Raw genomic sequence first — 23087 nt, 5'->3', positions numbered from 1 at the left:
GAAGATCATGTTTCTATTGCATTAATTGCTATCGTGTCTTGGTTTCAATTTTTAAAGCTGCTGCACATTATTTTGTATAATAACTAGTATTGGTCTTGCAAAGACATAAATGGAAAAAATGTACAGGAAACTGTTAAATGCCAGAAAAAGTTGTTTTCTCAATATGTGCTCGATTCGGCTTACTCTTGATGCCAGAACAGAAATGAGCAACCTCACCCACACACATGTGCTTGTGTGTCTTGTGTGGGGTCAGGATGTGTCCCGGGGAGCGGGCTGGGGACACATGGGCAGCCGGCACAGGGAGCCTGAGCTGGGGGCGGGTGATGCAGTGGGGCTGCCTGCTGACTCCAGCCTCTCCTTGTTTCCCCAGACTGCCCTGTGGACTTGTTCTTCGTCCTGGACACCTCAGAGAGCGTTGCCCTGAGGGTGAAGCCCTTTGGGGATCTGGTTGCCCAAGTGAAAGATTTCACCAACCGGTTCATTGATAAGCTGACAAGCAGGTACATCTCCCAGGTCTTGCCCAGGCTGCTTTAGGCCTGGGTCCTGGTGCCAGGTGGGATGCTGAGACCGCCCTATGCGCCAGACAGAGGAGGGAGAGGAGGAGGGCAGAGATGCTGAGGAGGAGGGTGGAGCATCTCCTCCCTCTCCTGGTCCGCAGCCACCCTGGTTTTGCTCTGTCACTCCGAGGGCAGCAGCGTGCCTTTAGCAGAGCTGCTTGCACCTTCCCTCAGGAAAGCCAGAGCTTTCTGGAACGGCAGATGTGGCACCCCAGCCCCGTCACCTCCAGCTGTCAGGGTGGTTGTTCTGTAGGGCCAAAGTGGTGCTGGTGCCCATGCCACCAGCTGCTCAGACCCAGAGCAACGCAGGTGCTTGGGTGGCAGCAGGGCACCTCTGATGTTAAACTGAGTGATCGTGGGCACCCTGCAGAGCAAACCCTCCCTTGCAACTGGCATACCTCAGGACACCCCGAAGCATCAAACCCAGGCTTGTGTGTCCCTTATCCACCCTGCTGCACAACCCGTTATTTGTCTCCTCCTCAACCCCCACCTTGCTCCTACCAGGCCAGGTCTGACCCTGGCTTTCCCGGGGTGAGGTTACCCGGGATGCCCAGGAGCACTAAAGCTCCTAGCTCCTGGAGGGACATGATGCTGGGAAGAGCTGCAAGTCAAGGCCATGACTTGCCTGCTCTCAGGAGATCCAGGTATGCACAGGAGCACCATGAATTCTGGAGACACGTGGGTCTTGCCAAACCCCTGGGGACAGTAGGATTGGTGTGCTGGTGCCCAGAGGGGCACTATGGGGATGTCCCACATAAGCTGGAAGGGCAAGGCCACCATCTCAAGACAGGTGGGAGGGTGTTAGCAGCTCATTAACCCATTGCCCAAGCAGGAGAGTTACCTTACAAGGTATTGAGTAACCAGGAGCCTTGTGCTTGGGGACAATCTGCTGGGCCTCCATCAATGCAGCGCAACTCTCCTAAGCAAGGTGCTGGGCTTTGTCCAGAACCACTGCTGCATGCAGACAGATGGAGGGACCTCCGGAGCCCACCCCAATCACCCCTGTGCCCACCCTGCTGGTGTCTACCTGCTCTGGAGACACCTCCAATCAAGACGCCACTGTGCATGCCATGCTGCCAGGCACTCACAGCATGAATGGTGTGGTTGGAATGGATGATGGTGAGGCAGCTGACAGCAGTGAGGGAGGGGGTTGCGCAGGTGGCTTTGGGAAAGGTCCTGCTGGGCAGAGAGAAGATGAGCTTGGGGAAGCGAGGAAGCTGTGCAACCCCACCTTTTGGGATTGTTCCTGGCATCCTGAAATGGCCCTTTTTGGTACTCATGATGCCCCTGTCCCAGGGAATCACAGGTGCAGATCGTGTCAGTGCACGGGACCAGGTTTCAATGCACACGCTCATCCGTCTCCAGGTCAAAGCATCCTTTAGACGGAGGCATCCCCCTTTGGTTTGAACACATCCTGCAGTGGAAAACTTGTCGCAGTCCCGTGTAGGGTGTTTCAGTGGTTATCTGCCTAGTACACCTGCTCCTGGCTGTCTGGCTCAGCATCTTCTGTGCAGCTCCAGCCACTGCAGCCTGGTACCTCTTTGTGTAGTCAATCTGTCTGACTCCTGTGGGCACCACCAGCTGCACCCCTTTGCCCTCCCAACTGCCCTGCTCCATGGCTGGGCTTTGCATGTGAAGCACACCCCGATGTTGCGGGGATCCCCAGCAAAGCCCTGCAATGCTTCACAGGCGATTTGCGTTTGGTGAGGCAGGCCAGTGGAGGTGGTGGCAGGGCATGGATGATAATGCTGACAGCACATGTCCTGGGGTGTCTGCACAGGTACTACCGCTGCGACCGCAACCTGGTGTGGAATGCTGGGGCTCTGCACTACAGCGACGAGGTTGTGCTCATCAAGAGCCTCACCCCAATGCCCAGTGGCCAGAATGAGCTGAAGAACCGTGTCTCATCTGTCAACTACATTGGGAAGGGCACCTACACCGACTGTGCCATAAAGCGGGGCATTGAGGAGCTGCTCATCGGGTAAGGCAGTGGGGCAGGGGTGGGTGATGCTTGTGGTATGGCCGTGGGGGATGGAGGTTGGAAGCTTCTGGGTTACGACATCCGTGTGCATTGCACAGAACTGTCCCCAGGGTGGGAAAGAAGGTCACTTAGGCACAGTATAGGCACAGGGGTGACAGGTTGCTAGTGCTCTGGCTTTGCTGGGATGATGCATGTCCTGGCCATAGGCTGGAGCACTGCCTGGGGTGAGTGTCCACAGGTGCCCAGCTAAATCTGTTAAATCCTTGCAATGGTAAATCCTGTTTAACCCCTTGCAGTGGCTCCCATCACAAGGAGAATAAATACCTGATCGTGGTGACAGATGGACACCCCTTAGAAGGGTACAAGGAGCCCTGCGGAGGCCTGGATGATGCTGCCAATGAAGCCAAACATTTGGGGATCAAAGTGTTCTCCGTTGCCATCTCCCCCAACCACCTGGTAGGATCACACAGCGGAAATGGTCCCTGAAGGGGTCCCAAGTGGGACCATGGGACCTCCAGCATGGCAAAGGAGGCTCTAAGTGCCCCTCAGAGCCCCTTCATGGAGGGAGGATAGAGGTCCCCAGGGTGGTCTTGGGATGGGTCCTGCACAGGAGCCCTCAGGTCTCACTCTGCTCCCCTCCCAACCCTAGGACCAGCGGCTCAACATCATCGCCACAGACCATGCCTACCGCCGCAACTTCACTGCCACCAGCCTGAAGCCAACCCGGGAGCTTGACGTGGAGGAAACCATCAACACCATCATTGACATGATTGTGAGCACTGCCCACCCCCTCCCCCGCCCACAGCCTCCCCGTGCTCACCCATCCCTCTCAAACCCCATCTCTTTGCTTTCTTGTCTTGCAGAAACTTAACACGGAGCAATCGGTGAGTGTCCCCCAGAGCCCTTCTCCCTCCTGTCCCCTGTCGGTCACCACAGCCAAGCTGGGGCTCGGTGCCCTGCCAGGCCCCTGCCAGCCTGGGGAGCTCCCCAAGAGCAGGGTGCAGGCTGGCCCTGGTGCTGCCTGCTGCCTCTAATGCTGTTTTCTCCTTCTCTCTGGGCAGTGCTGCTCCTTCGAGTGTCAGGTGAGTGGGGCTTTTGAGAACCACTGTCCCCTTCCCTGGCATCCACATGGCCCCAGACTGTACCTTGGAGGCTGGTCTAACCCATACTTCCCTCCCACAGCCTCCTCGAGGGCTCCCTGGACCTCCTGGCGACCCAGGCAGTGAGGTGAGGGACTGGCTGTGACCAGGTTGGGGGACTGGGATGGTGGGATGGGCTCACTGGGGTGATGCTCAGAGACTGGTGGGGCATGGGTCCTTGGCACCCCACCACTGTCCCGTGGAGAGGTGGATAAGGTCCCACGCCATGCTCCCATGCAGGCCGCATCCATGAAGCTCTCCATTCAACAGGTCGTCATTCTGTTCCTGGGGATGATGAGCTAACTATTTCTGTCCTGTTTTGCAGGGAGAAAGAGGCAAGCCAGGTCTTCCCGGTCAGAAAGGAGTGGCTGGAGACCCTGTAAGTAAAGGACTCGCCCTGGTGACTCTGCAAAAGGGCTATTATTAAGCCACTTCTGGCCAGACCTCTTGGGCTTATCCTCGCCGGCCTTCGCCCCTGCATCCACGTTCCCCCTGTTTCCATGGGGTAGTCAGTGGGGTCACAGCTGGCTGTTCCCCTCCACAGCAGTGTGCCCCCTCCACTGTTGCTACAAGGATTCCTTGTTCCTCACCCAAAATAGCTGTTCCTCCTGGAGGACACGTCTCTGACTCATGTGTGCCAACCCAGGGGTGGACTCTGGGCTCCCTCCTGCGTCCTCTGACAAGTGCAGCAGTGTTACAGGGAAACCTTTGGTAAATAATAATCTAATAGCATGAGGAAACTATTTCCCTCCTCCTCCCAGTTTTCACTTAGGTACACTTATTTTTGGGAAGTGCATTTCTCCCACACACGTGAGTGTGCAGTTACCCAGCTTGGGCATTCCCAATTTGGAAACCCCATGTCATGCACACACAGATTTTTCCTTCCAAAAGGTTTTCTGCCCTTGCCTTTCATTCCAGATAACTTGTCCCCGAATGCCCAGTTTCCCTCACCCCAGAAAGGACTGGAGATGATGGAGGTGAAGGCAGGTCCCCTCTGCCCTCCACAATGATCCTGTGCTCCCAGTCTGGGCAAACAGGGATCATGGTTAGGGAAAAGCCCTCTGGTGTGACAGCTGTGGCCTGAGCCCCACAGCCTCTCTTCCCTTGGGGGGGAAACTGCCCCATGGCAATGACAGTATCTGTCTCCATAACACCATGTTTCTGACCTCTAGGGCAGGCCAGGGGACATGGGACCTGTTGGCTACCAAGGAATGAAGGTACGTCCAGCTGCAGGGTCACAGGCATGGTTTCTAGATGGGCCACAGGCTTTGTGCTGCGAGTGTTCTCATTCTCCTGTTTTTATCTCTACTTTCACCTCCAGGGAGACAAAGGAAGCCGAGGAGAAAAGGTGAGGACAGCAAGGATGTTGGGAGGAGACCTCTGTGGCCCCCTACTTGGTGACCCCAGGCTGCCCCTGCAGCTGTTGGTGTTGGGTACGTGCCCGCACATCCGTCCCTCCTGCCATCACTGCCTGTGCCAGGAACGGAGGATCCGACAGGATCAGCCACGTTGCAGCTGACACATCCTTGGGGATCAGACCAGCCCCACACAGGGGGCACAGCCAGGCAGAACGGCAGAGATTGCCGGCATCCAGGGGCATGGCAAATGCCTGCATCCTCGGATCAAGCTGCTCTGCGGACCACAGCACAGTGGGGGGATGGATCTGCTCTGCATGGGTGCCTAACTTCTCCCTCCTTCCCTTTGCAGGGCTCAAGAGGAGCCAAAGGAGGAAAGGTCAGCCTCTGCTTTTGCACCATCTATTTTTTCTGGTTGATGCCTGGGGGGAGGAAGGTCTTTGGAAATCACTTCTGCAAGGTTCCTGTTCTCTGTTTCAGGGTGAGAAGGGCAGGCGCGGAATCGATGGCATCGATGGCATGAAAGTAAGTCTCTGCTCCAGGTCACTTTGTTCAGCCTGAGGACCCTGGCTTTTGCCCCTCTAAAACCATGGTGGGGTCCAGAAGTGAAGCCAGAGTCCCACATGGGACGATGGACCTCCCTTCCTGCAGGACCATCCACCTGCCAGCCAGGCATAGGGCTGTGATGTCCCCTTCAGGGCTCTGGGATGATGGATGGGGTCTTCCCATGGGTGCTGCTCATGGAGATCCCTGCTTGGTCTGTCTGACAGGGTGAAGCTGGATACCCTGGCTTACCTGGTTGCAAAGGCTCACCTGGATTTGAGGTACATACCCTGTGGGTGCCCCCTGCATGTGAATGAACCCGTGCAGTGGGTCTGCCATGATGGCACGTGGAAATGGAGAGCCCTCCAAGAAGGGGAGATGTGGGAAGGAGTTGCTGCATTTCTCCAGTTCCCTTGCTGTTTTCATGCTCCCAGCATGACACATCCATGGTGGCACCACCATTGCTGCGCTCCAGCCACAGCAGCCCAACAACCACCCTTCTTGCCCTTTTCCTCTGAGCTGCAGAATCACACTGTTTTCTCAGTGTTTCGGCAGTGCTGCTGGCATGACTCTGTGGTGCAGAGCACCGTGCCAACCCTGTGTCACTCAGGAGTACATGTCTCTCCTGTCTGCCCTGCTGGGGAGCTGCTGGCCAGGCTGCTGGGATGCCCAGTGCCCTGTAGATAGTGATTTTTTTGGTTTTCAGTGATGCTGTGGTTGTTTTCAACAGGGAGCTCAAGGCCCGCCTGGACCGAAGGGAGATCCCGGTGCTTTTGGACCCAAGGGAGGGAAGGTGAGCCACTCTTCCCAGCCCCATGTGAAAGGAGGGGTGTTCAACCCCTCTCCAAGGAGAGGTGGCAATTGACCCATTGCTGACCTCCTTGTGCTGCTCTGGAGCAAGCGGATGCTGGAGGGCACAGTCCGTCACCCACAATAAGGTCTGGCCAACGTGACTGCCAGTGTACCCAAGGCTGGCAGGTGCCACAAGCCTGGCATGAGCATCCCTGAGATAGTGGGGGCGGGCTGTGAAAAGGTGGCTCTCACTGGGCAGGTGGAGTGGGGGTGGATCAAGTCCCCTGGGGACATTCCATAGCCGAGAAAGGTACTTGGAGGTGCACCGGGGCTCCTGATGCTGTCTGTGCTGTGGGAGCTGAAATCCATCACTGGGCACATGATGCAGCCTTGACAGCGTCTTGTGTCCTTGTGAAGGGGGAGCCTGGGGATGACGGAAAACCTGGACGTCAGGGGATTCCCGGCAGTCCTGGAGAGAAGGTGGGTGAAACGCCCTGTGTGTGACCATCGTCTGCCCTCTGAGAGGGAGAGGTGCCCTATGCCAGCCTTGGCTTTGAACAGTGCTTGTCCCAGGCTCTGCAAGAGTGCAGGGCTTTACTCTGAAACCCGCTGACTTCTCTACCTTTCACTCCTGTGGCTTCGCTCACCTAGGGTGCACCTGGAAACCAGGGTGAGCCTGGACCAGCAGGAGAGACGGGCGATGAGGTGAGTGCCCATGCCCATGATGTTCTCTGTGCATGTTTGTTGGCCATCCACACCACCTGACAGTCCCTATCATCCTTCCACAGGGTGCTCCAGGTGAAGATGGGCCTCCTGGGGAACGGGTAAGTGGGGGCACTGCTGCTGGGCACCACACTGGCAGGGCACAGGCAGGGGCTGTACCCAATGGAGGAGGAGGAGGGCTTGGGGTGATTCTGCTCAAAGATGGACAATGAGGGAGGGCTTTGCTCCTGGGAGCAGGTCTTGATTTTGCATTCCCACCATCTCCTTGCAGGGTAGCAATGGAGAAAGAGGACCCCCGGGCTTGCTGGGCGACCGCGGGCCAAGAGGAGAGCCGGTAACTGCATCCATGGGGTGACTTTTCATGTCTGCTTGCAAACAGGGTCATGCTTGGCAGCCACGGGCTGGAAATAGGTGCCTGTTGGCTAACTCCACCAACCTGTGGGCTAGCAAGCAAGCTCAGTGCCTTTACCTGCCAGCCTCGGGGGGACCTGCCATTGTCTGCTGGCTGGGAGCTAATCACCAAACAGCCAAAATCCAGAGGAGAGCATGCCCAGCAAGCCAAGAGCAGAGTGGTCAGCCCCTGCCTCGCAGCTCCAAAACCGTTGATGCAGAGTGAAGAGACAAGGTGTCCTTCTCTGGGTGCTCGGGAGCTCCATGGGGTACCGGTGGCTTGTGAAGGAGGACAAAGGTGCCATTAGCAGCAGGGTAGAGTGCATGGGTATGGATGGGAGGGGAACACCCTTCCCTCCCCTTTCGGGTGGGAGTCACTAGGAAAGTATTTTTCCTGCCTGCTGGGAGTGAGTCACTGAGCGTGAGCATGGGAGGGACACGCAGGAGCCCTCCGCAGGCCAGGACAAGCATGTGGCCAGCAGAAGAAGTGCCAGGGAGGGATGAGGGGTGCTGCTGAGCAGGGTGGGGATGGTGGGAGGTGGGATGTCCAACAGCAGCGTTCACGCAAGGGGTTGTCCCAGTACTGCTCTTCACCTGTCCCTGCAGCAAGGACAGCCAGTACCCACCACTAGCTTGGAGCAGGAGACACACTTGGCAGGGGGCAGCTCTGGCAGGGGGCGGCTGGCAGACCCCCGCCCCCTTCCTGTTTGCTGCTTGGAGATGTGCGGGGCAGATGTGCGCAGGAGATGAAGGCAGGCCAGTGTCCTGGAGTTAAACTGTTCAGCAGACGATGGGCTGCTTCCTTCCAAGTTTTAGTCCAAGCACGAGGCTGCGGAACCTCGCCAGAAACGTCCTCACCAGTGCTCAGGGCCCTTTGGAAGTTATGTTTTGTATTTACTGTTTGGCTTAGGCATCTGGAAGCTTCTAACTTGCAAACAACAGCTTTAGATCGCCAAGCTTCCAGCTGGTTTCCTGAGAATTTTAAGTCAGGTGTGGCTGTCACGGGAAGTTTCTGAAGGCTCCCCTTCCCTGCAGGACCCACAGGGGTGTCCCTGTTGGGACACAGCTCTGCTGAACTGGTGGAAGGCTGACCCCTTCCACATTGGTTAAATGGAATTGGGCTGTGTCCATCAATGGGGCATTTCCTTCTGCTGAGCTGTTGGGTGCAAAACCATCCAGATTTGGGTTTTCCAGGCTCTCCTGGGCTGTCAGTTCTTTGCAAGCAGACCTAACCCAGCTCAGGGTGCTGAGTGTTAGCAAAGGGGCAGGGAGACCATCAGCAGCGAGAGATGAAGATGTCCCTCCGTATCTGCTGGCTCTCACCCCCTTGGAAACCTCCTTAGCTCCGCAGGGACAGCAGGCTGAAGGAAGGAGGCCGCTAGCCTGGAATCTCTCCCCATGCATGGGGACAGCATCTCCTTCCATGCAGACTGCCCAGTGCAGGACTTGCTCTGGAAAAGCAGCCAGGGTGCCTGGGAAAAGCCACAGCATGGGTTTGGGGCCAGGGCTGGGTCTGTGTGTCTGCAGAAGCCTTGCAAGATGGATGTCTCCAGGCATTTGCTTTTCTGGCACAAAATGGGCTGAAACACGTCACCCAGAGGCAAGCTCTCCCATCCTTCAGGAGGTCTTCCTCTTAGGGATAACCCCTTGGCTTCAAGGTGGCCATGCTAGCATGTCTTTCCCTGCACCTTTGATACTTTCTTACCCAACTCCTGAATCTGCCTGGAAAACCCCTGTTTGGATGACTGCATTTCAACCCAGCATGTGTCATCAGTGCTGCATCCCTGCTCCCTGTGCCATGCAAGACCCTTTGTACCCTGTGCCTGTCCCCCTCTGAGTTTCTCACACCCTGTCTCTGTATTTTCAGGGAGAGCCTGGACCACCTGGTGACCAAGGGCGGGAAGGACCTTTCGGACCACCTGGTGACCAGGTAAGAGCTTGGATTGACCTTCTGGATCCCAGGTGGAAGCAGTTTCGGCAGTGGGGAGAGTGGGGTAGGGAGCTTAACTGATGTCACAGCACCCTGGGACAAGTTCTCAGAATCTTCTAGACCAAGTAGCAAAGCTGGTCAAGAGGGGTGGTGATTTCTAGGAGAACCCAGGAGATGAACAGGGCTAAAAAAATGGCTGCCAAGCTGGGGACAGAGCAACCTCCACACCTTTTCCCAGTCCCATGGAAACGGATGTCAACAAGTCTGACAGATTTGGAAAGTGGCAAGTGCAAGCTGCAGCAATGCATGAAATGTTCAGGCCTGGGTCCAAACACTGCTCGCCTTGGTCAATGGAGTCAATGAGACATCTTGTGGCAGTGAGGACAGTCTGATGGGGCCCCAGTGGTGTCCCTAACACCCCGGCATCTGCCAAGACTGCTTGTCCCAAAATCAGCATTCCTCAAGATTGCTTGCTGCAAGGTCTGACCCTCCTGCTCTGGGGTCTGCTTGTCTTCGTGTGCCTCAAGGAACAGATCACAGACCCGATGGGCTTTCTGGGGAGCAGAGCTGGCTGCCTCTGGCCTGAGGAAGGCTTCTGTCCCCTACACAATTAAAGGCTCTTTCTTGCCCAAACAGTGTCCAGCTTCCAGTCGACAACTCTGGGCCTGGAGCTGTTGCTGGGTTAATCCTCCATGCACTGATCGCAATGGCCAGCAAGGTCTCTGCACCTGAGTAAGCACACTTTGACATCACCCTTGGATGGGGCTCCATGGGACAACTCCCCTCCTACCTGTACCACCAGGGTTTTGATGGAGTTCAAGATAAAAGGAAGTATTGAGATACATGTCCCCATGCTGGTGGGGCCGCGCTTCCACAGGGAATGAAGCATGGAGACCAGCATGCAGAAGAAGATGAGACAGTTTTTGAACTCCTCTACGGTCAACCAAATGTTGAAGAGCCCTGAAGAAGATCAAGGCAGGACAGCCGTGAAGGGGCAACTGTGGATTCACGTTATCCCCAGCATGAGTGACACCCCTGGCAGACCTGCACCATGCTGCAGCCTGGGGAGAGGACATGCTTGTACCAGAGTTGTGGTTGCCTGAAGCTGGGCTTCCCTCAAGTCTGTCTCGTGCTAGTCAGGAGCACCAAATTCACAGAGAAGAATTCCCAAGATCCTACTGAGCTGAACTCCTGCTGCAACCAAAGAGCGGCAGCATCCAGGTTGTAGGGAACTGCTGTGGTGAGAGGTGTCAGTCTGAGTAGGTGGCCCCAGTGAGAAGGCAGCTCTTCGGGTGTGTACATGTAGTGGATTCATGCTGCAGGGTGACACCAGTGCAGAAGGAAGGTCTGGGGCTGCTCTCTGTGTGGTAGACGCTTGTTCCAGGTTCAAAGCAGAAGGACTGTGCAGGAGACCATAAGAAAGTAGAGATTTGATACAAGCCTGAGGGGCAAAGCTGTGCATGCATGGTGAGGAGCCAGACTGGGGTAGGTCCTGCCTCCAGCCAGGCTTCACTGGTGGCAGGAGAAAGAACCGTCTCCCTGCTGTCTCTGAGCTGTGGGACACCAGTTTTCCCTCCCCAGCACCAAACTTGAGTCAAACACCTGACAGAGAGGGAAGTGTTACAGAAGCAGCTCCAATGCGTCCCCAGACCAGCGACTGTCCCACAGACTCCACCACTCCGGGGAGATTTCAAAGACAGTTGCAAAGTTAGGAAGATTTTTCCATAAGCTGAGGAAGAATGCTTTTTCTTGGCCAAATTAAAAATAAATATGTAATTGGGCTTGGGCAAGAGCAGGACTTTGGCAAACACAAGTGTTTTTCAAGCCGTGTTATCTGCAAGCTCTGGCTCTTGGAACGTGTTTCTCTTGGCGAGGGGAAAGGGCTCCTGCTAACCTGTGGCTCCCTTTCAACCTCTTCCTATCCGAAAGAAGCGAAAGGTCAGCATGCTCTTTTCCCGACCCTCAGGGGCAGGTTTACTGGTCCCTCTCTCTTCCTGGCCATGGTGCCCATCCCTCCTGTGGTTCTTGTCATGTGCAGAAAGGCAGTGGACAGGGAGCTGCTAAAGATTTCCTGACCCAAACTGCTGCATCTTCATAAACTGCTCCGGGGCCATGAGGGATTTGCGCTGCGTGCTACAGTGAGGACATTATGGCTGGCGTGAGCCAAGGGTGCTGCAGATCCAGCTTTGGCTGATGTGAATGATCACGAGTTCTTGTCCTTCCTTCCCAGCTTTATCTCTTCTGGGCTTTTGTGCAGAAATAAGGTCACATGCCTTTCAGCAGTTTGGCGCTCTGTGTAATTCTGAAGTTCTCTGCATCCACATGTGCACCTTTCCTTTCATGCGTGGATGTTTGTCACCAGCTTCTCCAAGCTGCTGTCATGTGAAGAGGAACAGAGACAAGAGCTGGAGGGGATTTCCTCAGTTCTTGGGTGGTGAGGGAAGGGCTGAGCCACCACACTGAGGCAGCTTCCAAAAAGATCAGAGGTGCTGCTGATGCACTGGAAATATGGAGGAAGTCCTTGGGCACAGACCACTGCGATGCCAAAGCCCAGGTACCATTGAGTGAGTGCTGCCTCCCACCTGCCAGGAGGCTGAAGTCGTGTAGCTTGTTGCAGGAGACATTTCAGAGGCTGGAGCTCTTGAACTTGCATGGCCACTGCCTGCAGCAGCGATGCTGGAGGGGCCAATTGCTGAGCCACTGCTCTCTCTCACCATGGCTTGCTCTCTGCCTACCTCTGTCATCTTCTTTGCCTGGGAACTGGTTACACACCTGGTGCCGTGTGAGATGCTGTCTTACTCAAGTGTTTGGGAAGAGCATCATTACCCAATTGCTACCCACCATCATTTCCAATCTCCTGGCAGGTAAACTTCGTGGAGGGCTGCTGGCACTGAGCTAAAGGTGGAGGGGCTCTCTTGGACATCTGTTGGAGCTCTTGGAGAAAAAAACCCTCCTCCTCCCTTCTCTCTTGTCTCTGGGCAGTCCTGTAGCTGATGGAGCAAGTAGCTGCTGCCCAGAAGGGATATGGCAGAGTGACAGCCTTTGTCTGTTCCAGCGCTTGCTGCCAGGGCTCTGCAGTCTCCTGAGCACAGAAACTCCCCGGAGCCACGAAAGGGCATGGCTGCAATCCGCATGTGTCCAAGCCCCAAGTTGTGGGGAAGGGCCTCTGTGGAGGGAGGTCTGCGTCACTTTCAGGTTGAAGTGCTCGACCAAAGACCGGTCTCTGGCTGGGGGCACCTCTGTGACAGCCGATGAGATGCCACTGTGCAACCCAGCCATGCTTTGCTGCTAGAAAACATCATCCCTGCCTTCCTGGTCCTCTTGTCCACCAGATGCCCTGTTACTGGACTGAGGTGTGCAGAGGTTTGGCTTTCAGGGTCTTGGAGCTGCGGCTCAGAGCCTGCCCCCTCCCGCCGCCCAGCTGCCACTGGAAGCACATGGTGTTCAACCCACGCCTGCAGTGTCACGCCTTGGCCCAGAAAGCTGCTTGGTTTGGCCTGCGCTCAGCAGTGATCTGCCAGGGCTGTCCATGACGGGGCTTTGCAGAGAAAGCAGGGTGTAAGGAAGTGTGGGGAGCTGCAGCCTGCATGGGCAGGGGAAGGTGGCAGGGCACGGGGGGAGCGAAGCACAGCTCCTCGAGGTTAACCCCATCAATAGGTCTTTTCTTGAGGTGATGGCCAAGGCAGAGGTGACTCACTGCTGGGTGCGAGGCATGAGGTGAATGCCCCCACCCACCACAGCTCAGAATGAAGGGACCAGCCTTTCAGGGCAGGGGCAGCACCAGGAGAAAACCCCTGCTGTAAGACCTCTTTGTGTTTCTCTAGGGTGAGGCTGGACCCCCAGGACCCAAGGGCTACAGGGGAGAAGAAGGACCCCGCGGCGGTGAGGTCAGTGCTGCTTCATCTCTACATCTTTGAGGGGGAGGGAATGAAGGCAAGACCAGGAGATGCTGCCCATTAGAATCTTGGAAACCTATCATAGGTACAAACTCAGGTGCTGGCATGCTGTCAGACACATCAAAGCATTTTTCATGGGTCCTTAAGGCCATGGCTGCCTTTTTGCACACCTCCCACAGCCCATTTCATGGAGAGGGTATAGCCCCACCATGAACCACGTAGCTTCCCATCAGAGAAGCTGTGGGAACTGCTCTGTGAGGGCAGACACCTGAATCTGCCAGGAGATTTGATCCCCAGGGCAAGGAGTAAGCTGGATCCCAAGTCCAGCTGCGGGCTTTGCATTGCTCTTGTATAAGAAAAACACCTCCGGTGATGGTGGCTGGTCGCCTCAGAAGGCATTGTCTTCTCAGCTCAAAGAATGGTGTGCAATGTTTGACTGCTGCTTCTGCTCCTTCCAGGGCCCAAAGGGATTGCCTGGAACACCTGGGCTGCCAGGAGAGCCTGGCCTGATGGGAGAAAGGGTGAGTGGCATTTTTCTGGAGGGATTGTGGGCCCTGCGGAAAGGACGTACAATAGGCTGGTTCCACACAGTGTGATCCACCTCAGGGAGAAAAAAACTTACGTTCATACACAGCTGAGATGCTGGGAATATTTGCAAACAGCCAGCTTTTGAATGTGCATCACACCTGCAGGCTCAGAGGGACCTGTTTTGGGATGTACTTTCCAGCAACAGAGACCTGACACTTCCCAGTCTGTTCCCAGCCTGTTCCCAGCCTGTGGCTGGATCCCCAGGCTCTGAGAAGGACATGTCCCTCTCCTCTTGGTGGCTGTGCAGGTGACACACAAGCAAGATGGCTTTTTCTTCTCTCTGTACCAGGATCCAACCCACCAGTTGCATCTTTTTTGTGCTTCCATTTTGCTGTGGAGATTAACAGTCCAAGGTGGGCAGGATCCTGCTGCCATGTCTGCTTTTCATTATCTCACATATTTCTCCCTTCCTTTCCAGGGACAGGATGGTCCTCCTGGGAATGGCACCGTTGGATTCCCAGGTGCCCCGGTGAGAATTTTGTGCTGCTTAGAAACTGTAAGACCATTATTTCTGCTTGTCTGACCTAACATGCTTCCTTTTCTTCATCCCCAGGGGCAGCCAGGAGACAGAGGTGGCCCTGGCATTAATGTAAGTGTACTACTTCCTCATGCACCCAACAGAAAGTGCCCTGGCCAGTGGTTTGGCTCCTGAAGCCTCTCCATCAGCTGCATGGTGACAAGGGCTCCCTGAAGCAGCCTGCTCCTCCAAAGCCTTCTTTTCCTTTTGCCCGTGGTTGGGGACAAAAGGTTCCTCTGGTTCCTCTGCAGTGGTTGCTTCTAGTGGAGGTGTCCTGCCTTGGTGCCCTGCTAGTAACATCTGAGGGCAGCAGCCTGGGCTGAGTGCCCTCCAATGCAACCCCGGAGCCAGAGTTTGGGACTGGGAGCACCACACAGGGGGAGCTGGGTGTGCTATAACAGTGAGAGCCACTTAAGAAGCTCTCTCCCTCAGTGTCACTGCGAGCTGGTGCTAGAGAGCCTACAAGCAGCTCTCCACCTCTCTCCCAAGCCAGCTCTCACAAGGTGGCTGCATGCCAGCACCAACTTCATCATGCTAACAGTTGTCCATGTAGGAGCCTCTTCTGTGCTGTTTTTCAGGGAACAAAAGGCTACGTTGGTCCTAAAGGCGATGAAGGAGAAGCTGGAGACCCTGGCAATGACGTGAGTAATCCGTATAAAGCTGAATCCTCTTGCTCTGTGAACACAGTGCAGAAGCTTTGGGCTGGGTGTCTAACATTACCTTGCCTGTGGGTCAGAGCCCATCAGACTTTGTGAGTCTGCAAGTGCCTTTCGCTGTTAAGCAGTGTCTGATGGCAAGAGGAGCTCTCTCCAAATGTAAATTTTGAGTCCTACAGCTTAAGGCTGGCAAACCTCCACATCTGTCAGGTTGAGGTGGGTATCAGCTCTCCAAGGCTTTGAATGCTTCCACATAGCACCGGTGGCTGCACCTGTGCTGCACTACTGTCCCTTTGAGGGAGATTTTCCCAGGGTTCATCCTCTCCCTTCCAACTGATTTGGTTGGGTACAGAAATCTCAGAAAATGTTTTTGTGGGTGAGCAGGCCTCAGCAAACATCTGGAGGGGAAGAAGCTGCACCCTGAGACACACAGATTTGTGGATTTTGATTTTGTTTTCATTCCAGAACCTAACCCCTGGCCCCAGGGGTATCAAAGGAGCAAAGGGCCGCAGGGGACCTGAAGGACGCCCGGTAAGTGAGGACCTTGGCAGGGTTTGCACCGATGAGCACAGCGTGCTGGGTGGACAGAGCTCCCAACAGCAGGGCTCGCCATGGACTTGCTGTGCTTGGCTCTGCTCACAAGGCAGTCTGAAAACGCACAGCTGCAGTCTGGCGCACGGCACTCTGAAATCATGCTCTCCCCAAACCAGGCACCAGAAGACACAGGCACTAGTGCTCTGTCATGAGCAAAGAGCTCTCCTATGATCAGATTCAGTGGGGGCAAACAGCCTTTTGGAATGGCCATCCCGCACCCGAAAGTGTTTTAGTTGGTGTGGAATCGCCCTGTGCTTGTGTTGCCTCAGGGCGTCATGCAAGCAAGATGTACCTGCTCAAAGCCCAGTGCAGCGGCCAGCAACTGGGAAGCCAGGAGACTTTTCTAGACTTTCCATTGCTTAGTAAGGTTTTGGTATATAATATGGCGTGGGTAGGACTGGCTGCTCTTGTAACTTCTCTCTCCATGCTTCCGTTTGACAGGGACCACCAGGACCTGTGGGACCTCCAGGACCAGATGTGAGTGTGGTGGGATCGGGGTGCTGCTTGCTTGGTCTGTGTTTCCCCTGCCCTGCATGGTGGCTCCTGGGAGCATGTCAATGCTGGGGGAGCCTCATGTTCCTGGTGGTGAATGGTGGTGAATGCCCCCATTACTGTCTCAGCAAGTCTCACTGAAAGTAGTTTTCCTCCATGCCAGTGCCCTCTGTGGTGTACCCTGTTTGCACATCACTCATTTCCAGATGAGGACCTGCTTTGAGGGAGCAAAGCAACAGTGGGGGTGGTGGGCAGCACCTGGGAGCCAGGAAGCTGCCTTCACGGTTACTCAAACATTTCTCTGCCTCTGCTTTCAGGAATGTGAAATCTTGGACATCATCATGAAGATGTGCTGTGAGTATCCCTGGTTTACAAGGGTTTTGTTCTTAAATAACAGGGCCTGACTTTCCCCCTTGGAAAGGGAGATCTGTTCTGAGGTGTCCTGCCATGGGGAGCAGCAGCACACACGTGCTGCAAAAGGCTTCTGGCCCATGGCCAGTAACGAAGCGCTGGAAGGACTCAGGCTACTGAGGAACTGAGTTTGAGCTCTGTTCTCTGGTGATTTACTGACTCCCTCCAGGATTAGCTTTTGTTTTTATTTAAGTACGAATGCGTCAGCATGTGCTGGAACAGCTCTGCTGCACGCAGGGCTCCAGGTTGGGGCATCCCAATCTGAGACAGGAGAGAGATCCGGATGTTGCAAGTGGGAGGGAAACTTCCATGAGCTTTACTTGTCCAGATTGGGTATCTTTGGGCTTGCAGAAACACCAACCCACAGTCCACATTAGTGCGTGAAAAACCCTTGTGTCCAGTGTTCTAACGTTCTGTCTTTCTCTCCCTTCTCCTCCAGCTTGCTGCGGTGAGTGTTACTTGGCAAAGGTGCTCTGCAAACATTTGCTAGCCTTTCTCCTTGCCTCCACCCCTCCCTTTCCACGCTCCTTGCCTTCTGCTATGGACACGTAGTGAGAGCACAGGAGGGAGGACCAAGTGTGAGCAAGGCAGGGGAGGGCAGCAAGCTCCCCGCCAGGGCACTGCCCGAATCCAGAGACTGTCATGGCTGGGTCCTACAACTGGAAAACTGTTGTCGAGGTGCCCTGTGCCAGCAAGCTGCAGGCAGATTTTCTCCACCCTTTTTGCAGTTGAAAGGGACGTCAGTTCAGAACATGCTGTGGATCCAGCTCTGTCCTCCTCCTTCCAAATCCTGTGCTGATCTGCAGAGAAATGTGCTGGTTTTTCGGTTTTGGGTTTTTTTTTTTTTTTTTGGTGGATGCTGTCCCAAGGGGTTGGGTTCGCAGTCCAAGGGCACACGATGTCCTTCAGCCATGGGAAAGGGGAGCAAGCTGAGTCAGCCTCCTCCAGCCCACCAGAGTCACCTCTGTCCTCCTGGGCTGAGTGAACGGAAGAAGTGAGAAGGCATATGAGGAAATGGGCTTTGGAATCATTACGTGGTGTTTAAAGGGTACTTGTGGCTTGGAAACGCTGGTGTTTGTAAGGGCTGCCGAGCAACGTGCAAATGGAAAAATTAGTAAACTGACTCTCAGGTCTCCTAGGCAGCGATTTTGCTGCTTTATTTTACACAGTGCTTTGGTGGTGGATGGGGCACCCACCTGGCCAGAACTAAGAGCAGTCATCAGCTGCTTGCTTTGGTATGTCTCCCTGCCAAATGCGCTGCTCTGAGCGAGATGCTCAGGAGGAAGACACAAGCCCCTCCACTCCTGTGCCTTAATGCAGAGTGCACCTGCGGTCCCGTCGACCTCCTCTTCGTGTTGGACAGCTCGGAGAGCATCGGCCTGCAGAACTTCCAGATTGCCAAGGACTTCATCATCAAAGTCATTGACCGCCTGAGCAAGGACGAGCGAGTGAAGGTGAGGTTTCCACTGGGTGCAGGGATACACTTGTGTGGACTCATTTTTCACTGCAAGCAGATAAACAGGGAGATGCCTCCACAAGGCTGGGTTGGGTGTTGGTTCCCCCAAGATTCATAAAGTGGTGGAGACAAGACAGCAGTTTGTCCCATCTGCAGACACTTCACTCTTTCTGGGCAAAGGGGTTCTGCCTACTATGGCTGTGAACTCTTCCTCCATGCCCCAGAGCAGATTGCTCGTAAAGCTCGATCAGTCAGACTCTCAATCTTTTCCTTGTCCTGAGGAGCATTTCAGGTGACTGGAGTAGGTATCACATGAGGTGACACAGACACTTACTCTCCTAACTCTTCTCTGGTAATCTACTATACATGGAAACCTAATTTACCTCTGTCTTTTGGAAGAGATGTTTGAAAGGGATCCGGTCTTTCCTTAAGGTACAACCAGACATGTTTGTGGGACACAAGCTGTTCAAACCACAGTGACCTGCTGTTGGACACTTGTGTGGGCATGCATGGTTCTCTTTGTCTAGTCCCCATGTGCATCCACTCCTGTTGGGGCTCCTCTGCCTGCAATAAGGAAGAGGAGAGGTGGCAGAGTTGCCATGAAAGCATTCAGTGGAAACCACTAGCAGGATTTCTGAGCTTTCCAGGGCCACCTGAGGTATCTGACCGAACTGCTTCTGTTTTTTTTCTTCCAACAGTTTGAAGCTGGGGAGTCCCGTGTGGGCGTTGTGCAGTACAGCCATGGCAACACGCAGGAGCTGGTGGCCATGGGGGATGCCAACATAGACAACATTGGGGCGCTCAAACAGTGAGTCTGTGGGGTCTCAGTGCATCATGCAGAGACCTGACCCAGGGACACCTACTCACCTCCAGCTCCAGGCCAGCAGCTCCTGCAACTGCAAGGATGCTCAATGTTCTTTAGTGGAAAGTGCCAGATGGTGGCATTGTAGGTGGTGTTGAGGCCAAGAAGCCTGCCAGTTCTCCACCTAGAGCCCCGTGCAGGGATGTTGTCCTGCCTTGTGTGCATGTCACAGACAGGTGTTCCTAGGGGCTCCTCCAGTACCCATGGGGCAGGGCTTGCAGGCTCACTGATATCCGTTCTTGCAGGGCAGTCAAGAACCTGAAATGGATAGCTGGGGGCACCTTCACTGGGGAGGCTCTGCAGTTCACCAAGGAAAACTTGCTGCGGAGATTCACCTCTGACAAGCGCGTGGCCATTGTCATCACAGACGGACGCTCTGACACGCTGCGGGACCCTACCCCACTCAACTCTCTGTGCGATGTCACCCCGGTAAGGGAAGGGGGAAGCTCCGTGCCTGCAGGGAACAGCCATGCAGCAGCTGGGCTTCAGAGCCGTGCAGGTGCTCTGGGTGTCTGCATGTCTCTGCTACCCAGGGCTAGGGCAGGGGGGACATGTGTCACTAGAAGCGCTCTCACAGAGCGATGGGTGTTTGAGTTCATGAATGCATCGGATGATGAAAGCACCCACTGATGGACTCTAACTTCCCTGCAGGTTGTTTCCCTTGGGATAGGTGACATTTTCCGGAATCCTCCAAATCCAGATCACCTAAATGACATCGCTTGTTTAAGCAGACCGACCAGGCCAGGACTGTCTATTCAAAGGGACAACTATGCCGAACTCCTGGATGACACCTTCTTGCAGAACATCACCTCATATGTCTGCCAAGGTGGGTGAATGGATGCGACGGGAGGCAACAAGGAAGGTAGAGAGACATGCCTCAGCCAAAGGGTGAGGGATGCAGACTGCTCTCTCTTGCAGTCATGCTCTTAAGCTGGCATTAAGGGAAGAGAATGATGCTCAAGGTTTAGTTAAATAAGGGACCTGGACATCTCATGTCACAGAACACTCTGCAACTGGGTCAAAGCCCTCCCCTGCTGCAGGACATCTCTGTCCACATCATTTTTTCAAGTACGTAGCTCTGGGCTTTTCTGGTGCATGTTGACAGCCTGTATGCAATGCCTTGCACAATGTGGCTGTGACTGGGGTGAGCATTTGTCCCTTCTATGGCACCGTGGGAAGCTGTAGGAGAAATGGTTTTCCTGGGCGAGCTGGTAACTTTACTCTTTCTCATTTTCTTAACAGAGAAGAAATGTCCAGACTACACGTGCCCAAGTGAGTATTGACTCCTTGTGCCACACAAAGGGGTTGTGGGTGCTGTGGTGGGAGTGTGTTTGCGGAATGCGTAGCTTGGACACCTCTCACAAGGAGGTGGCTGGAGTGAAGGTGGCTGGAGGAGGCTGGGCTGAAGTAAGCAACCCTTGTCAGATACTCGCAGGGTTTCTCACACACACACCAGCCCAAAGCACCTGGGGGAAAAGCCTAGAGTGGCTTTTCCAGCACCTCAAACCTTGAGAGGAGGCTGTGCTGGGTTTTAGCCCTCACAGGCTTTAGCTGAGGCAGGTAATGAGATCAGTTGCCATGTAGTGGTGGGAGCACGAGCAAAAATCAGGACAGTGTCAGGGATATTTGAGAGGTGAGTACAGGGAGGAATTTAGTGCAGTACACCGCCAAGTCAGTAGCATATACAATCCTCAGATTCATCATGGAAAGAAGCCAGCCTGAGGAGATGGAGTGGTTCCCCAGGCGTGCAAGGACAGCACCGTATTTAAGCATCAAGAGCCACTAGATGATCTAAGCCAGAGAAGTACTGGGGAATGCAGCCCGTGTAAACCAAATAAAAGGAGGAATGAAAGGGTCAAAGGACAAGAGTAGGGACAGCTCTGGGGTAGGGGAAACTAAGCTAGCAAATACCCAGAGTGGGGGTTTCCCAAGTCTGACAAGGCAGGAAGCCTGCAAGACAGTGGCTTTCCATGGAAGAGGCAGGAGTTGAAATGCAGCGTAATGAGCGCTGGGACTTTCCTCTTGCAGTCACCTTCGAGGGGCCGGCAGACATCACACTGCTGGTGGACAGCTCCACCAGCGTGGGCAGCAAGAACTTCGAGACCACCAAGAAGTTCGTGAAGCGATTGGCGGAGCGGTTCCTGGAGGCTGGCAAGCCTGCTGATGACTCCGTGCGCGTCTCAGTGGTCCAGTACAGCGGCAGGAACCAGCAGAAAGTGGAGGCTCAGTTCCAGTACAACTACACGGTCATCTCCAAAGCTATTGACAACATGGAGTTCATTAACGATGCCACGGACGTCAATGCTGCTCTGCGGTACGTCACGGGGATGTATCAGCGGTCGTCCCGTGCTGGGGCCAAGAAGAGGGTGCTGGTGTTTTCTGATGGCAACTCTCAGGGGATCACCCCGAGGGCCATTGAGAGGGCAGTGCAGGAGGCTCAGCAGGCTGGCGTTGAGATCTACGTGCTGGCGGTGGGCAGTCAAGCCAATGAGCCCAACATCCGTGTGCTGGTCACGGGGAAGAGCGCAGATTATGATGTGGTGTATGGGGAGCGCCACCTCTTCCGTGTGCCCGACTATACCTTTCTGCTGCGTGGCGTCTTCTACCAAACTGTCTCCAGGAAGATAGCTGTTGACTGAGCATCTCTGTGGGTTTCTGCCAGGCCATGCCTGCTTCTGTCTCACCTAAAAATGAAAACCAACAAAACCCCAAAAAATTAACAGTTTTCTCAACCATCCTGAGGAATTTGTGTCTATGCAGACAGCCATAGTGCCACAGCCTGGCTGTGCATAGTCCCCTTCCTTCTCCTCCTGCTTCATCATCTGCATCTCTGCTCTGTTAGCCTCAAACTTCCCTCGCTGCCCACGACTGCCTCTCTCTCCCCACAGCAGACAAATACAAGCACACTTAGTAATAAGCTGCCGGAACGCCAATAGCAACCTCATCCCACTGATTTTTTGCCAAGAATGAATCCGGATGAGGAACTTTGTACCACTAAGTACTAGCCTGGTCTCGTAAGGCTGATTATGCTCTTTTCAGATACAGGATTTTTTGTTCTTTTGCTTCTTTCTTTCATATATCAGGTGAGCACTTGTCCAGCTCACAATGGTCCAAACCCAATGCTGCGCTTCAAGTGAAGCGTTCAACTCTTCAGCAAGCTTTGAGAGGGGATCATTGTCATGGCTGGCAAGCTTGGTTCGTACTTCCCATGCTTGTGGGGGGAGGGCTGGACTGCCTTCTCCGAGCCAGATGGAAGCATCCCTGGCCTCCAGTGCCATGGGATGGGGCACTGACTTCCCAGGGCTGGGGTGGAGGTGGGTGGTGGAGCATCCCGCAGCACTGACAGCCCCATTCAGGGCAGGGAGGCTGGGCACTGACCAAATGAAAAATGGACAGCAGCCACTGGGGAGGGGGGAACCCTAGAAGAAGCTGTGTCACTGCACTGCTTCACTAACTGATCTCATGGTCCTACAGTGAAACCAGGAACCTCATGAATAACTTGATGACTTGTGTTATAGTCCAAGGTCCATTCTGGAAAATCTCTCTGAGCCCAGTTAGTGGGATTCTTCTTTATATTTTTTTCCAAAAGTGCCAAGTGCCTAATTCCCAGTGAGCTCTCTGGCAGTACAGTTTCTATAGGACCATCTAGGAGTTAGGCACCTGGGCACCGGAGAAACCCACTAACTACTATATATGGAATTAGGGCCTCATCCACAGCCCAGCAAAGGCAAGGGGAAGGCTGCCTTTATCTGCCAGGGCCTTTGACTCACACCCCACGGATATACTTACAAAGGTGCTATCACTACGTGGGTGATGCAGACCCTTGGTGTTTACACAGTTGTGTCCAGGACCACGCTGAAGATGTGGTTTGGCTGGGTGAGATTTTGTTTCAGTGCTTCCATTGGTGCTCTTGCTATGAATTCATGCGCTTCTGAGAAAGCAACAGTGATTGCCAGGTACCGGCATCCCAAACTCTTTACGTGTATCCAAAAACCCATGGTACGTCTTAGTTTTACGCCTGTGTTTTACTAAAATTGTCCACTTTGGAAATTTGTCAAATAAATTGTTTTTCACAATCTCGTTGGAAGTTTTTGCCTGACTTGAATTTCAAGGGCTCCGAATGTTCAAAAAGTCACTCGGTAAAATAGATGTTGCTGGGATCTGGGAGGACTCCAGCAGAACTTCTCGCATGAAAATGGTAAGGG

General features: G+C 54.4%; 1 protein-coding gene across 1 annotated transcript; it reads left to right on the top strand.

Moving 5' to 3' along the window:
• Positions 1 to 351: 351 nt before the first annotated feature.
• COL6A1 (collagen, type VI, alpha 1) lies at positions 352 to 21724 on the top strand (the record flags this gene model as incomplete). The annotated part of the gene is made up of 34 exons (XM_010134341.1): positions 352 to 500; positions 2338 to 2538; positions 2835 to 2994; positions 3188 to 3310; positions 3402 to 3422; positions 3600 to 3620; positions 3721 to 3765; positions 4003 to 4056; positions 4850 to 4894; positions 4999 to 5025; positions 5385 to 5411; positions 5513 to 5557; positions 5803 to 5856; positions 6306 to 6368; positions 6785 to 6847; positions 7019 to 7072; positions 7156 to 7191; positions 7362 to 7424; positions 9348 to 9410; positions 13235 to 13297; positions 13765 to 13827; positions 14313 to 14363; positions 14448 to 14483; positions 14990 to 15052; positions 15533 to 15598; positions 16103 to 16138; positions 16471 to 16507; positions 17004 to 17012; positions 17885 to 18018; positions 18719 to 18828; positions 19128 to 19311; positions 19534 to 19708; positions 20125 to 20154; positions 20911 to 21724. Coding segments are annotated over 34 exons (2982 nt in total), but the record flags the coding sequence as incomplete, so codon positions are not given.
• Positions 21725 to 23087: the final 1363 nt, after the last annotated feature.

This window comes from Buceros rhinoceros, unplaced genomic scaffold (genome assembly GCF_000710305.1).
Source record: "Buceros rhinoceros silvestris isolate BGI_N320 unplaced genomic scaffold, ASM71030v1 scaffold30364, whole genome shotgun sequence".
NCBI classification, from domain to species: Eukaryota; Metazoa; Chordata; class Aves; order Bucerotiformes; family Bucerotidae; genus Buceros; species Buceros rhinoceros.
The sequence above is the reverse complement of the archived record's forward strand: the minus strand, read 5'-3'. Positions and strand labels throughout refer to the sequence as shown.